Here is a 16487-nt window from a genome sequence, read left to right as displayed (position 1 = left end):
AATTTTAAGGGTAATTTACTATACAGATTTATGAACAAATCCTTAATTCTGGTTAGTTTATCAAAACATATTGTATTTGATATTATTAATTTTGCTCCAACTGCTTCAAAAAATATTTGCATTTATTATAAAACAATAGATGTCAATAGAATGTCTTTACTATCACTAAAAATGGTAAGTTTACTTTTTCAGTATACTTTTTTTTAATTAAATATTTTACATTATAATAAAAATTATTAAAAGTGTTTTTTTTTTCTCATAAAAGCTTTCGCTAGAAATATATTTATTATCAAAAAATTTTCTGCTTTATATACCAGGAATACACTAAATAATAATAAAATTTTAAATTTTAATTTAGCTAGAAAATTTTATGAATGTCATAAAGAGTTTTATTTATCGTATGTTTTTATGATTTTAAGATTTTATTTTTTTTCAATATTAATTTTTTTTATAAAGCATTCGTTTAGTTATTTTTGTATCATTATTAATTTTATCTTTTTTAATATAGATCTTTGAATTTTTAATATGTACATATTAAGTTATTGACTGATATACTTTTTTTAACTTGAAATTTTTTGCATCTTTAGTGCCAATAATTATAAAATTAATTTTATGTAACATTTTTAAGATATTTATGTTACTAACTGTAAAGAAAAATGTATAATTATTTCCCGTTTCATCATGGATGCCTTATTTTTTAATAAGCATTTATTCTAAAAACATACCAACAAATTTATCAAATATTTTCAAAAAACAATCTAACTTTTTTAAAAAATTAGTTCTAAATACTTTTCTACAATAAAAATAGTTATAAATATTTGTATACTTTTTTCATGATTAATAAATATTTATATCTTCTTTTTTACCAAAGTATTATAGAATTTCTATTTTAAAGGTTTTTCAATTAGATAAAGTTTCATATGTAGTAAATGTAGTATAATAATTAAATGTATAAAAAATATTTTAATATGCATCAAAATTACTAACAAATAAAAAATAAAATACGTATTCATAAAAATTTTCTACATATTGTAAATTAAAATGATATAACTTAATTTGACATTTTACAAATAAATAATTAAAATTACTTAATATATTTGATATTATAAATATGTAATTAACAAAAAAAAGTTGTGTTATTTGAATATTATTTCTCCAATTTATTTCCGATCATTGAAAGTATATCAAATGATTTTTTTTTTGAAATACATTGATTCATTAATTAATATGTAAAATAATGCTAAGAATAAATAATATTTTTATCATAAAAACAAACATACACTAAATGTTTGAATTAATTGTCAATTTATCAGTTAAATCTGTTCTATTTTTATGTTACAATTTAAATTTAAGAATATTGATTAATTTTATATTCTATTATAGTTTTGTTTTGACTCATTTAGGAAACTTTTAATTTCTGTTAATCTGTTTATTTTTTTCCAAATTATTAATTGCGTCACTTCTTTTTAAAATTCTAAATAACAAGTTAATAAAAATTAATCAATTATCATAAAATATAATTTATAATTATTTTTATAATAACCATAATAATATTAATATTCTTGAAGTTTCATACAGATATTTACTTGTTATATTTATAATAGATAGATAATTTTTTTCTAAATTTGTATTTATCAATTTGCTTAAGAAAATTTCTAAAATTTTGCTTTGCTATTCAAGAAATTTATGTTTTTGAATTTTTATCTTAAAATAACTATAATAATCAATTATATAAGGATTAAGTTTTGCTATTGTAACTAAAATAATTTATTTTTCTTAGAATAGCTATAATTTACATTAATACAACATTTTTATTTATTTTCTTTTTAATATTCTCATATATAATAAAACAATAATAAATATATTTTAGATTAATTTATAAAAAAAATTTATTTTGTTTGGTATGATAAATGCATTCATGAAAAACGTATAAATATACATTAAATAAAAAATTAAATAATTATTGTATAAGTAATTTAAAATATAAAAATTATTTTTAATATTACTCAATTATCTTATTTAAATGTTTAGAAGTTTAAATATAACATAACAACAAAATTTAATACAAGTTTGATCTAATTTTACATTAATTTAAAATAAAAATTCAGTTAAGAAACATTATCTAATAAATAAATGTTATATTTAAAGGAAAAGTAACTAATTTTTTTTGGTAATTATTTATAACTTATTGGCTTATAAAATAAATATTAATACTTTTTTGAATTAAAAATTTATTTTATAAAAATTATTTTTTTTAAAAAAAGTTTGAATAAAAATAAAGACAATATTAAATAAAAATTTTGTTTTTTTTGAGTAAATGTTAAAACTGTTATAAAATTTTAATTTCTCTAAGAAGATAATTTATTAATATATAACAAAGTAAATTTTAATTAAATTTTTTTTAAATGGAAGTAATAAATGCAGTATAAAATTTTTTTTATATTTTGGTTTTTTTTTTTAAAAGAAAATTTTTTTTTCATGCATTTAAAAATTAAAAATTACATTTTTTGTATTTAGTTTATTAATTATAATTAAGTTTTTTATAATTTTTATATTCTTTATTTTTTAATAAATATTCTTTAAATGTAAAATTAATGCAGTTTTTTTTTTAAATTTAGCACATATCACAAAACATTAATAAGTTTTTTTCTTGCACAAAAATAACGAATTTCTGATTACATTGAAAATTATAATAAACATTTTATTTTGTGCTGATTTATAAATATATTTCTCAATCGTTATCAAAAAAATATAAAATTAAGTTTAACTAAAGATGTTAACAGAGACACATGCCATTTTACATATAATTACCATAGAGTATCATTATTTCAGTTAGTATTGTCTGGTGTGGTATTCTTTTTTAAACTTATATAGTAATAAATTTATTAAACATTTTTTTATTTGTGTATCTGCTAAATCCTTAATAACATGATCATTTCTTTATTGAAACATTTTTTTTCTTTTTTTTTTAAAATCATACTTAATTAAAATTAATTATTTAAATAAAATTTTTTGTGCATATTTTTGAGAAATAAATTTTAACTAAAATTTTTCATAAATTGAAAAAAATTTATTATGATATCTTTTATTATAAAAATATTTAAAATATACAATAAAATTTACATAGTTTGCTAATTTTATTTAGCAAACCATATATTTTGTTCTATAAAAATTTCTTAAGATAAAATTTCAAAACAAATATTTCTTAATTTTATGATATTAAAACCTTTTATTTTAGACAAAAAACAAATAAATAGTAAACAAAAAATCATTTAAAGTTAATAAAAAAAAAACAAATAAAAAATATTTTTTTAAAAATTAAAAAAAAAAAGTTAATTAACAATTAGAAAAAAAAAATATCTATATAAAATTGTTTTTACTTGAAAAGCATTAAAATGCAGAATATATACTGCTTTTAAATTATATTTCAAACACTTTTAAATACTCACTTTGGTGATTTATTTTGTGCCATTTTCAACATATTTGAAAGGGCAGTCCGTAGAATGGATTGAACAAGTATCTTATAAAATTCAGTACATGTAGGTGGTGTTACATTTGTATAAGGTGGTGTTTTTCCTGGTTGTCCTAATTCTCCATTAAATACAAGAGCTTTAGATTCAGTAGCATTTAATTTATTCCATACCGATGTTGTATTACCATAAGTTGTAAAATTACCTATTGCCCACATTACATTTTCTGAATACTTTTTTTCACGTTCTAAAATACTTGTATTATATTTTTCAGGATGTCTAAATGGAATACCAAATATATCAATTAAATCATCTCCATGCATTGCACCAGTCCATTCTGGCCAGGGATTAATTGGTGATCGTCTATTATATTCATAAAAATAAGTGTTATGTTTAGAAAAATTTGCATATGTTATTGCAAATCTAGAAAGTTCACAATCAAAAATAAAATCAGATAAAATTCTAATTGATCGGTTAGTATATGTNCCACCAAAACTTTCAATTACTCTATTAATCCATGTTAATACCATTTGTTGATCTAATAATCCCATATTACCTTCTATTCCATCTTCACCACTTAAATAAGCAAAACCAAAAAATCCAAGTCTAAAGTTAGGTACAACAACTATTGACTTTGTTTTTAAAGCAAGAACAGATCCATTAAATTTATCAGCACTACCAGTTCTTACTGTCCAACTTCCACCATGGAAAAAAACTATAACTGGCATTTTTTCTCCATTTTTTGGAACCCACATGTTTAATCTAAGACAATTTTCACTTGTCTCTTTTGGATTTAATGAATCATATCCTTCAAAACCCATAATTCTAGTATGTTGTGGACATCCTAATGCTTTATGAACTGCAAAATAAGGTTGTTTTTTAAAACGATTTTGTTCTAATTCATATGGTTGCTTGAATCTATAAAATATAGTTGGAGATTGCGCATATGGGACTCCTAAAAATTGTGTCACTTTTTCATCTAATACTGTCTGCAAGAAATTATTAAATAATCTAATAATAATAACTTACAACATCAAATCCAACAATTTTTCCATAATATGTATCAATTTCATTTTTCTTCCAACACGTTGCAAGATTGATTAAAAATATTAAAAAAATTGACAATTTCATTATTAAAAAAAGAATTTTTTTTGTATAATATTCAATTTTACTTTTTGTTTTTATATTAAAATTTATTTATCTTACAGTAGCATCTTTTTAAATTATTTTAATAAAATTAATCTGTTAAATGAAATAACATTTTTATTTACTTATTCAAAGATCTTTAAAACTTAATCAAGCAATAATAATTTCTGAAAATTTATTTTCATATTAAAAATTTTCATTATTATAATAATTGTATAATTTGTTTAATATCAAAAAATTTTTAATTTCCTTTTTTTATTGAAAATTCTTACAATTAAAGCTATAAGAAAAAAAAAGCTTACTTAAATCAAATTATTATATCAAAATTGAGGTTATTGTAAAGAAATTTATATAATTTTAAAATTTTAAAATTTTATAATTTCAAGAACTAACAATTCAAAAAATCAAAATTTTAAAAACTTTTTATTATTTAATACATTGTTGTTAAAAAATATTTTACTTTAAAGATAAGTTTAAAAGTAAAAATAATAAGTAAAAGAAAGTATTTGTAAAATACTTGCCTATAAACAACGTAATAATAGTATTTTTTTGTAACTTTAACTTTTCCAATTTTGCAAATTCATTTTTACAATGTTTTTAGTACTAATTTCTTTTTATATATAAAGCAATATTAATGCTATTTAAATTAAAAATTTAAAAATATTAATAATGGTTCCTTTAAAAATTTTGAATTAAAAGCTTATTTTCTAATATATTACATTTTGTAATTTTTATTACTAGTATTAAGTTAGGAGTGCACTATTAATTACAAATTAAAATGTTATTTAATATTTTAAAATGCTAGATTTATTATGATAAAATCAAAAATTTTTTATTCTAATCATTTTTAATGATAATAATTAAATATTAAATTGATATTTATTGAAAAATATAATTTTGCTGTTTAACTTTTATATTATTTCTTATTTATATTTATATATTAATTATTAATGAAAATATATTTGATAAATTTGTTTAGAAAAAAATAATAAAATAAAACATAGACTAACAATTAAAAATTAAAAAAAAAATTCCATTTCTTTACTATTATCGTCTTTTTATAAAATTAAACATTTTAGTATAACAAAGATGAGATGTTAAAAATTTTTTTTGTGAAAAGAAATTTTTTTTATGGCAAAACAATATAAAAATATAAGTATAAAAGTTTGCTAAAACAAACAATAATATTTTTTTTAATAGGCAGTAAAAACAACATAACTTATATATTGATATTATTAATTAATGTTTATATGTAAATAATAACAAATTTGTCAAAAAAAGAATCTTCCGTTATTATTTAAACATGTGTAGAAATTTTATTAACAAGACTATTTCTTTGATTTATATTATTATTATTAACACAATCAATAAATATTAATGTACCATTTTCTTTATCAAGTGTTACAATTTCTTCTAATATTTCTATATTCAAAAATTCATTTTTATCATTACTATAAAATGTTGGTGAATTATTACCATCATATCTAAGATTAGTTGTAACCTAACTTGAATTTATATCTGTTGTAATAAATATTACTTGATAACCAGATTGATCTTATCCTTATCCATAATTGTCATTAAAATCTAAATCTGGATTATTTTAACTTATTGAATTATATGCTTTATTATATGTTGATGCACCAAATGAATTTGTTCTTTCTTTACGTAATAATTCTACAGAGACAAAATTAATATCATCAACAGCAGGACATTCAACTTGTATATCACTAACATATTTTTTATTTCTTAATCGATATATTGTTTTCTTTTTTCTATATTTATTAATATATAATTAATATAATTATTAAAACAATAATACAAAGTATGATAAATAATAGTGTTATTAATAAATTGAAATCAATTTTTTTAATTAAACCTAATATTTTATACATAATAGTATATGAACGTAATGATATAGTTGCTGTTACAGTTGTATATATTGTTGAAGCAGTACAATTATAATTACTTATATCTTTACTTTCAAGATTATAAATAATTAATTTACTATCAACACCAAAATTTTTATCAATTTGAATAACATTAAACCTTTTACTTGGTTTACCAGTGATAATATTTTCACCATTAAATGTCCATATAATATCACCAGGTTTTGGATATCCATGAAATTCACATGACAATGTTGCTATTGATTCATGATTAACAAATACTGTATCATTTGCACGTACTTGAAAATCACCTTCAATAAATAAATTATGTGAAAGTATTACTGGTTTAAAATCATTATTTGTAGCTACACACTCATATTCACCTGTTTGCCACTTTTGTACATTTTTAATTGTAAAATTTGAACCTTCATGTATTATTTGTTCATCACCAAATTTTCTCCAATATATTCAAGGTTTTGGATTTCCATGTGTTTCACAATAAATTTCTGCCATTTCATTTTAATTAACAATTTTTACTTGTGATGAACTTATAAATTTATGTTCATAATTAACATTTCATAATATTTTATTAGAACCAGATCTTAATACATTATTTACACGACATGTAAAACGTGAATTATGAGCATCTGGTATAAGATATTCAGTATATAAAACTTTTTTGTTGCTTTTTTAAGAATTTCATTATTATGATACCATGTATATTTACCACTATGTTCTGGTTTTGAATTGACATTACATAAAAGTTTAATTTTATTAATTTGTTTTAAAGTATCATTGTCACTATCAATTGTAACCTGTACTTGTGGTTTATATAAAATATTTATTGTAACTAATGATGATTAAGGATTATTAAAAACTTGATAAATAAAAATATAATATCATTTCATATTTTCAAATTTAGGATCAACATTGTATTAACCTATCAATAAATAGTAAAATATTTTTAGAATTAAATGATGAATTTTTGTGTATTTGACCAGATTGTATTGATAAGGATAAAATTCTAGAATATTTATCATATATAACATCTGGTATACCATTACCAATCCATGAAAGAATATTATCTAATGTACCAGATTTTGTTATAACCCAATAAAATTTAGGTGTTGGATGAGTTTTTGATAGGAAACATATTTCTTCTATTGGAACACCTTCTTTTGCAAAAATTAAATCACCATTCTTATGTTTTTTTCCATGACTTTAATTATAAAACCTTCATAATCTTCTGGTAATTTAAGAACTTTTAAATAAGATGGTTTAGTTTTTTCAAAATTATTATAAGTTTTTAATGATGTAACTTGACATTCATAAAAACCATCATCCCATCCTGTAACATTGTTATCTCCAAATCATATTCTCCTTTCATTGGACTTCCAACCATTCTAAATTGTGAAAACATTGGAAGATCTCTTTCTGTTCTTAAACCTAAACCTTCAAGAAGCCATTGAACTGTTCCCTCCTATTATTATAAATTAAAAATATTAATAAAAAATAAAAAAATATATATATAAACTTACTTGATTTTCAACATGACATTTTAAAATAACTGTATCACCAACATAGGCAGTAGTATTAACGGACCCTTCAACAAATATGTGTATTTGTCTTTTTAAATATAAATTTTCACCTGCAACATTAATTACAAATAAAATAAATATTTAACAAAAAATAATAAATTTCATTGTCTTGTTTTTTTTTATTTTTTTTTTAAAATCAAATTAATATTATTATAAGTTATTGTTACTATCAAATCAGTCTCTTAATATCAAAAAAAAAATTTTTAAACAAAATAGTAATATTAAGAACACAATAAAAAAAGATTAAGTTTAAAAAAACAGCTTTGCAAGTTGTAAAATTAAATTTAATGTTATATTCTGTTAAAGTATATTAATCATATTTCTACAAACAAATTTTCATTGATATAACAAATTTATTTTAACATTATATATATTATTATAAAAATACTGCGAATAAAAGAAATAAAAATTAAAAATTTATTCTATTTTTTATGATAACGCTTGTGAATAGTATCAAAGTATTAAATGAAGTTATAGTTAATTTAAAAGTTTTTTTTATTACAATCATAACTAAAAAGAATATGTAGAAATTTAATTTTAATTTAATATTTGTAATAAAATTATTTAATATCTATATTACAAAAAAAATTTAAAATAAATCTATTTACATTTTGTTATGAAAACTTTTAATATATAATATTTTAAAATTAAAATTTATATTAAAATGATAATTTATTTTGATACTTTTATATTGGAAAATTTTTATTAGGTCCTTTGAAAAATTTTGAGCCTAAGGCAATAGTCATTAAAAAATAAAACCATTATATAGCTTTTCTTAAAGAGAAACTTTTTTTATCACTATAAAAAAAAACTTAACTGATAAGACAATTTTTTTTATCAGTTATTGATATTTTAAACCATTCGATTTTGAAATCTTTTCTACCATGGACAATGCGCGTGCTCATACTTTTTTAACTTTATTATCAAAAATCTCAAGTTTGAGCTACGAATTATTGCCACATTCATCCTATTCTCTAGATTTAGCTTCATCTGACTTTTATTTGTTTTCTAGATTCGAAAAAGTTTTAAGTGGAAAGCAATTTTTATCAATTGAAGAGCTTCCAAAGACCGTAGATGGCTATTTTGAAGGTCTTGAAGAAAATCACTTCAAAGAGGGTGTAGAAGCCATGGAATCTAGATGAAAAAAAAGCATTAAGCTAAAGAGGGATAACGTCAAATAATGGCGGTATTATTAGGAAAAAATATTAACTTCATCATAGTGAGGTTCAAAACTTTTCAAATGCCCTGATAATATTAATATTCTTAAAGTTCCATACAGATATTTGCTTGTCATATTTATAATAATTATGTAATTTTTTTCTAAATTAGTATTTATTATTTTGCTCATAAAAATTTCCAAAGTTTTGCTTTGCTATTTAAGAAATTGTTTTTTTTTAATTTTTATCTTAAAATAACTATAATAATCAATTATATAACGATTAAGTTTTACTTTTGTAATTAAAAAAATTTTTTTTTTAAATGGCTATAATTTACATTTTTAGAAGTTTTTACTTTATTTTTTAATATTCTTATTTTTAATGGAACAGTAGAAAAAAATATTAGACTAATTATTTTGTTTGCGATGATAAATGCATTTATGAAAAATGTATAAATATACATTAAATAAAAAAATTAAATATTTATTGTATAAGTAATTTAAAATATAAAAATTATTTTTAATATTACTCAATTATCTTATTTAAATGTTTAGAAGTTTAAATATAACATAACAACAAAATTAATTACAAGTTTGATTTAATTTTACATTAATTTAAAATTAAAATTCAGTTAAGAAACATTATGTAATAAATAAATGTTATATTTAAAGGAAAAGTAACTAATTTTTTTTGGTAATTATTTATAACTTATTGGCTTATAAAATAAATATTAATACTTTTTTGAATTAAAAATTTACCAAATAAAAATTATCTTTTTTTAAAACGGTTTGAATAAAAATAAAGACAATATTAAATAAAAATTTTGTTTTTTTTGAGTAAATGTTAAAACTGTTATAAAATTTTAATTTCTTTAAGAAGACAATTTATTAATATATAACAAAGTAAATTTTAATTAAATTTTATTTAAATAGAAATAAAAAATGTAGTATAAAATTTTTTTTTATATTTTGATTTTGTTTTTTTAAAATCAAAATTTTTTTAATTTATGCAATAAAAAAATTAAAAATTACATTATTTATATTTTATTTATTAATTATAAATATGTTCTTTATGATTTAGATATTTTTTTTATTTTCTAATATATTTTTCTTTAATGCAAAATTAATAAAGTTTTTTTTTTAATTTAGCTTATATCACAAAACATTATTAAGTTTTTTTCTTGCTTAATAATCACAAATTTCTGATTATATTAAAAATGGTAAAAAACATTTTTATTTAATGATGATTTAAACATATTGTTTTCAATCGTTATTAAAAAATATAAAATTAAGTTTAACTAAATATGTTAACAGAGACACATGCTATTTTACGCATAATTACAGCAGAGTATCATTATTTCAGTTAGTATAGCTTGATGTGGTATTCTTTTTTAACTTATACACTAATAAATTTATAAAACATTTTTTTGTTAGTTTATCTGTTAAATCCTTAATAACATGATCATTTCTATATTAAAAGCGCTTAATTTTTTTTATTAAAATCCTATGTTAATTAAAATAAAATTATTTTATACCTAATTAATAAACTTTTAAATATATTTCTTTATGCTAAATTTTGAGAAATAAACTTCAACTAAAAGTATTTATAAATTTAATAAAAAAATTAAATTGATAACTTTAAGTATAATAATGTTAAAAAAGAGCAATAATAAAATTTAGTTTGCTAATAAGTTTCTAGCAAAGAATAAATTTTTTTCAATAAGAATTTCATAAGAGAAAATTTTAAAACAAAATAATCTTAACTTTATGATATAAAAAAAAAACTTTTACTTTAGACAAAAAACAAACAAATAATAAGCAGAAAATTATTTAAACTTAATAAAAAAAATTTTATTAAAAAATTCAAAAAAAAAAATTTAATATATTCATATTTAATTATTATTATTAAAAGTTGTTATTACTTGTAAAGCTTTTAAATGCGGAATATATACTGCTTTTAAATTATATTTGAAACGCTTTTCAATATTTACTTTGGTAAATTATTTTGTGCCATTTTCTTGATATTTAAAAGAGCATTCCGTAGAATGGATTGAATAAAAAGTTTATCATACTCAGTACATGTTAATGGTGTGACATTTTTATATTGTGGACTTGTTCCTGTTTGTCCTAATTGTCCATTAAATACAAAAGCTTTAGGTTCAGTAGCATTTAATTTATACCATACCGTTGTTGTATTACCATAATTTGTAAAATTACCAATTGCCCACATTACATTTTCTGAATAATCTTTTTCACGTTGCCAAATGCCTTGAGCATATTTCTCAGGACATCTAAATGGAATACCAAAAATATCAATTAAATCATCTCCATGCATTGCACCTGTCCATTCTGGCCAGAGATTAATTGGTGAACGTCTATTATATTCATAAAAATAAGTGTTATGTCTAGAAACATTTGCAAATGTTATTGCAAATCTAGAAAGTTCACAATCAAAAATAAAATCAGATAAAATTCTTATAGATCGGTTGGTATATGTTGTAGCAGAATCATTATAAATTGTTTTTAATTTTGCAGTTTCTGTATCATTAAAATTTAATATTTTTCCTCCAAATTTAACTAGATTTTCAAAGTTTGTAATATTCATTTCACATTTATTAGCGGAATCATTAGCAGGTTTATCTGGATAAAAATAACAACCAAATTGAGTATTATTTGTAAAACCAGTTGCCATAAAAAATGTTGCTTCATCAGCTGTTCTTCCAAACATTAAATCAACATCTTTATTAAACAATTTCTTATTATAGATATCTGTTATACTTCCATTGAAAAAAACTGTATCCTTATTTACAGGCATAAAAGGAAATGGTGTTGGCATTTGACCAGGAGCACTAACATTTCTAGCAGCATCTAACAATTCTGCTATAGTTTTATTACGTAAACATTCTACAATTTGTGCATTGTTTTTTGATGTATCATTTATGCTACTAATGCAATTTAGCAATACTGAAACATTTCTAGTATTTTTTTCAGCTATATCTGTTGATACTGTACTCATAAAATGTGTTATAGTACCAGAACTCATTATTCCTCTTTTAAAAAAAGGTTTACTATTACTTGAAAATAGATGAGCTGCTACTGAAGAAGACCCAGTACCTGTTCCAAAAATAGTTACTTTATCTTTATCACCACCAAAACTTTCAATTGTTCTATTAATCCATTTTAATGCCATTTGCTGATCTAATAATCCCATGTTACCTTCTATTCCATCTTTACCACTTAAATAAGCAAAACCAAAAAATCCAAGTCTAAAATTAGGTACAACAACTATTGACTTTGTTTTTAAAGCAAGAACAGATCCATTAAATTTATCAGCACTACCAGTTCTTACTGTCCAACTACCACCATGGAAAAAAACTATAACTGGCATTTTTTCTCCATTTTTTGGAACCCACATGTTTAATCTAAGACAATTTTCATTAGTATCTTTAGGATTTAATGAATCATATCCGTCAAAACCCATTTTTCTAATAATTTGTGGACATCCTGGAGCTTTATGTACTGCATAATAAGTATTATTTTCTTTAAAACGATTTTGTTCTAATTCATATGGTGGTTTAAATCTAAAAAATCCAGTTGGAGATTGTGCATATGGTACTCCAAAATAATGTGTCACTTCTTCACCTAACACTGTCTGCATGTAATTATTATAAAATCTAAAAGTAATAACTCACAATATCAAATCCAACAATTTCTCCAAAATATGTTTTTATTCCATTTCCGTTCCAATACGTTGCAAGATTGATTAAAAATATTAAAAAATTAGACAATTTCATTATTAAAAAAAAAAAAATTTTTTTGTATAATAATTTATTTTGTTCTTGTTTTTATATTAAAATTTATTTACTTTACAGTAACAACTTTTTGAATTATTTTTATAAAATTAACTTGTTAAATGGAATAACATATAATATTTACTTATTAAAAGATCTTTAAAACTTTATCAAGCAAAAATAATTTCTAAAAATTTATTTGCATATTATATATTTTCAATATTATAATAATTGTATAATTTGTTTAATATCAAAAAAATGTTAATTTCCTTTTTCTATTTAAAATTCTTACAATTAAAGCTATAAGAAAACAAAAAGCTTACATAAACCAAATTATTTGATTGAAATATTATCAAAATAAAGGTTAATGTATAATGAAATTTATGTAATCCTAAAATTTTATAATTTCAAGAACTAGCTATTCTAAAAGCCAAAATTTAAAAACATTTTAATAGTTTGTACGTTGTAGTTAAAGAATACTTTGATTTTAAGATTAGTTTTAAAAATAAAAATAATAAGTAAAAGAAAGTATTTATAAAATATTTACTTATAAACAATTTATTAATAATATTTTTTTTATCTTTAGCTTTTCCAATTTTGCAAAATAATTTTTCTAATGTTTTTTTAATACTAATTTCTTATTATATATATAAAGCACTATTAATGCTATTTAAATTAAAAATTTAAAAATATTAATAATGATTTCTTTAAAAATCTTGAATTAAAATCTAATTTTCTAATATTTTATATTTTGTAATTTTTATTACTAGTATAAAGTTAGGAGTGCTCATAAATTACAAATTAAAATGTTATTTAATATTTTAAAGTGCTAGATTTATTATAATAAAATCAAAAATTTTTAATCTAATCATTTTTAAAGTTAATAATTTAATATTAAATTAATATTTGTTAAAAAATATAATTTTACTGTTTAACTTTTATATTATTTCTTATCTATATATTTATTTATGATAAAAAAAATTTTATTAATTTTTTTATTAAAAATAATAAAATAAAACATAGATTAATAATTAAAATTTAAAAAATGTTTCAATTTCTATTCTATTACCGTTCTTTTAGTAAAATTTAATCATTTTAATACAACAAAGATGTGATGGAGAATTATTTTTTTGTGACTTGAAACATTTTTAAGGCAAAACAGTATATAAAGATAAGGATAAAATTTTGTTATAACAAACAATAATATTTTTTTCTTATTGAAGGATAGTAATAACAACATAGCTTATGAATAAATTTATTAAATAATGCTTTTATGCAGAAAATAACATACCTGTCAAAAAAATGTATTATCCGATATTAATTAAAGATGTGCAGATATTCTCCTAACAAGAATATCTTTTTGATTTATATTATTATCACAATCAACTAACAATGGTGTACCACTTTCATTATCAGGCGTTATAATTTCTCTTAAGAGTTCCATATTCGAAAAAAAATTTTATCATTACTACAAAATTTTGTTGTATTATTACACATAAGTATTACCATCATATCTAAGAATAGTTGTAGCATAACTTAAATTTATATCTGTTGTAATAAATGTTACTTGATAACTAGATTGATAGTATCCTTTTCCATAATTGTTATTAAAATCTAAAGCTGGATTATTTTGATTTATTGACTCATATGCTTTATTATATGTTAATACACCAATTGAATTTGTTCTTTAATTACGTAATAATTCTACAGAGGCAAAATTAATATTTTTAACAGCAGCACACTCAACTTGTATATCATTAACTTATTTTTTTTTCTTACTCAATATATTGTTTTCTTTTTTCTATATTTATTAATATATAAACAATATAATTATTAAAACAGTAGTACAAAGTATGATAAATAATAGTGTTATTAATAAATTGAAATCAATTTTTATATTAATCTTAATATTTTATACATAAAAGTATATAAACATAATGATATAGTTGCTGTTACTATTGTATATACTGTTGAAGCAGTACAATTATTATTACCTGGATTTTTACTTTCAAGATTATAAATAATTAATTTACTATCAACACCATAATTTTTATCAATTTGAATAACATTAAACCTTTTACTTGGTTTACCAGTGATAATATTTTCACCATTAAATGTCCATATAATATCACCAGGTTTTGGATATCCATGAAATTCACATGATAATGTTGATATTGATTCATGATTAACAAATACTGTATCATTTGCACGTACTTGAAGATCATCTTTAATAAATAAATTTTGTAAAAGTATTACTGATTTAAAATCATTATTTGTAACTACACACTCATATTCACCTGTTTGCTATTTTTGTACATTTTTAAATGTAAAATTTGAACCTTCATGTATTATTTGTTCATTACCAGATTTTCTCCAATATATTCTAGGTTTTGGGTTACCATGTGTTTCACAATAAAATTTTGCCATTTCTTTTTGATTAACAATTTTTACCTGTGATTAAATTATAAATTTATGTTCATATTTAACATTTAATAATATTGTATTCAAACCAGATCCTAATGCATTATTTACACGACATGTAAAACGTGAATTATGATCATCTGGTATAAGATATTTAGTATATAAAACTTTTTTTGTTGCTTTTTTGAAAAGTTCATTATTATAATTCCATGTATATATATCATAATGTTCTGGTTTTAAATTTACATTACCTATAAGCCTTACTTCATCACCTTTTTTTATATATCATTATCACTATCATTATGATATGTACCTGTGATTTGTAAAAAATATTTATTTTTTCTGATGACAATTGTTGATCATTAAAAGCTAGGTAAATAAAAATATGTATTAATTTCATATTATTAAATTTTGAATCAATCATTGTAGCAACATTATCATAGATAGTAAAATATTTTTAAAATAAAATATTGAATTTTTGTGTATTTGACCACATTGTATTAGTAAAGATAAATTTTTAAAATATTTACATATATAACATTTTGTATATCATAACCAATCCATGAAAGAATATTATCTATTGTACCAGATTTTGTTATTGCCCAATATATTTTAGGTGTTGAATGAGTTTCTGATACATAGCATTATTATTGTATTAGAGCACTTTAGTTTGCAAAAATAAAATCACTATTTATATGTTTTTTTCTAATACTTCGTTTATCGAAAATTCCATAATTTTCTAATAATTTAAAAACTTCTAAATAAGCTAGTATAGTTTTTTCAAAATTATTATTTTGATTTTCAACATGACATTTTAAAATAACTGTATCACCAACATAGGGAGTAGTATTAGCGAGTCATTTAACAAATCTTTGTATTTTGTCTTATGAATATAAATATTTTCTGTAACATTTTTTATAGAAAAGATTATTAATAAAATAAAAATAATAAATTGAGTTGTCTGTCTATCTCAGATTTATTCATTTATTTTCAAAAAAAAATTAAACAAAATATTAATA

At 19.6% G+C, this 16487-nt stretch overlaps 5 protein-coding genes across 5 annotated transcripts; 1 reads left to right on the top strand and 4 right to left on the bottom strand.

Annotated features, from left to right (window-relative positions):
- Positions 1-3445: 3445 nt before the first annotated feature.
- Positions 3446-4601, bottom strand: SRAE_X000061600 (Carboxylesterase, type B domain-containing protein; the record flags this gene model as incomplete). Its single annotated transcript, XM_024644981.1, has 2 exons — positions 3446-4459; positions 4500-4601. 2 exons carry the CDS (start codon positions 4599-4601, stop codon positions 3446-3448), a joined length of 1116 nt encoding a protein of 371 aa, XP_024510485.1.
- A 1615-nt stretch (positions 4602-6216) lies between these two features.
- SRAE_X000061500 (Poly-glutamine tract binding protein 1) lies at positions 6217-8440 on the bottom strand (the record flags this gene model as incomplete). The annotated part of the gene is made up of 7 exons (XM_024644980.1): positions 6217-6388; positions 6507-6927; positions 7230-7317; positions 7550-7721; positions 7822-7982; positions 8041-8150; positions 8431-8440. The coding sequence occupies 7 exons, from the start codon at positions 8438-8440 to the stop codon at positions 6217-6219; spliced, it is 1134 nt and encodes a 377-aa protein (XP_024510484.1).
- Positions 8441-8984: 544 nt separating this feature from the next.
- On the top strand, positions 8985-9242 carry SRAE_X000061400 (Hypothetical protein; the record flags this gene model as incomplete). Its single annotated transcript, XM_024644979.1, has 1 exon — positions 8985-9242. The coding sequence occupies one exon, from the start codon at positions 8985-8987 to the stop codon at positions 9240-9242; it is 258 nt and encodes an 85-aa protein (XP_024510483.1).
- A 2001-nt stretch (positions 9243-11243) lies between these two features.
- SRAE_X000061300 (Acetylcholinesterase) lies at positions 11244-13050 on the bottom strand (the record flags this gene model as incomplete). Its single annotated transcript, XM_024644978.1, has 2 exons — positions 11244-12908; positions 12949-13050. 2 exons carry the CDS (start codon positions 13048-13050, stop codon positions 11244-11246), a joined length of 1767 nt encoding a protein of 588 aa, XP_024510482.1.
- A 1318-nt stretch (positions 13051-14368) lies between these two features.
- Positions 14369-15474, bottom strand: SRAE_X000061200 (Poly-glutamine tract binding protein 1; the record flags this gene model as incomplete). Its single annotated transcript, XM_024644977.1, has 4 exons — positions 14369-14477; positions 14541-14732; positions 14966-15272; positions 15411-15474. The coding sequence occupies 4 exons, from the start codon at positions 15472-15474 to the stop codon at positions 14369-14371; spliced, it is 672 nt and encodes a 223-aa protein (XP_024510481.1).
- Between the last annotated feature and the right edge of the window lie 1013 nt (positions 15475-16487).

This window comes from Strongyloides ratti (assembly GCF_001040885.1).
Source record: "Strongyloides ratti genome assembly S_ratti_ED321, chromosome : X".
NCBI lineage: Eukaryota > Metazoa > Nematoda > Chromadorea > Rhabditida > Strongyloididae > Strongyloides > Strongyloides ratti.
Note: the sequence above shows the minus strand (reverse complement) of the source record. Positions and strands in the feature narration are given on the sequence as shown.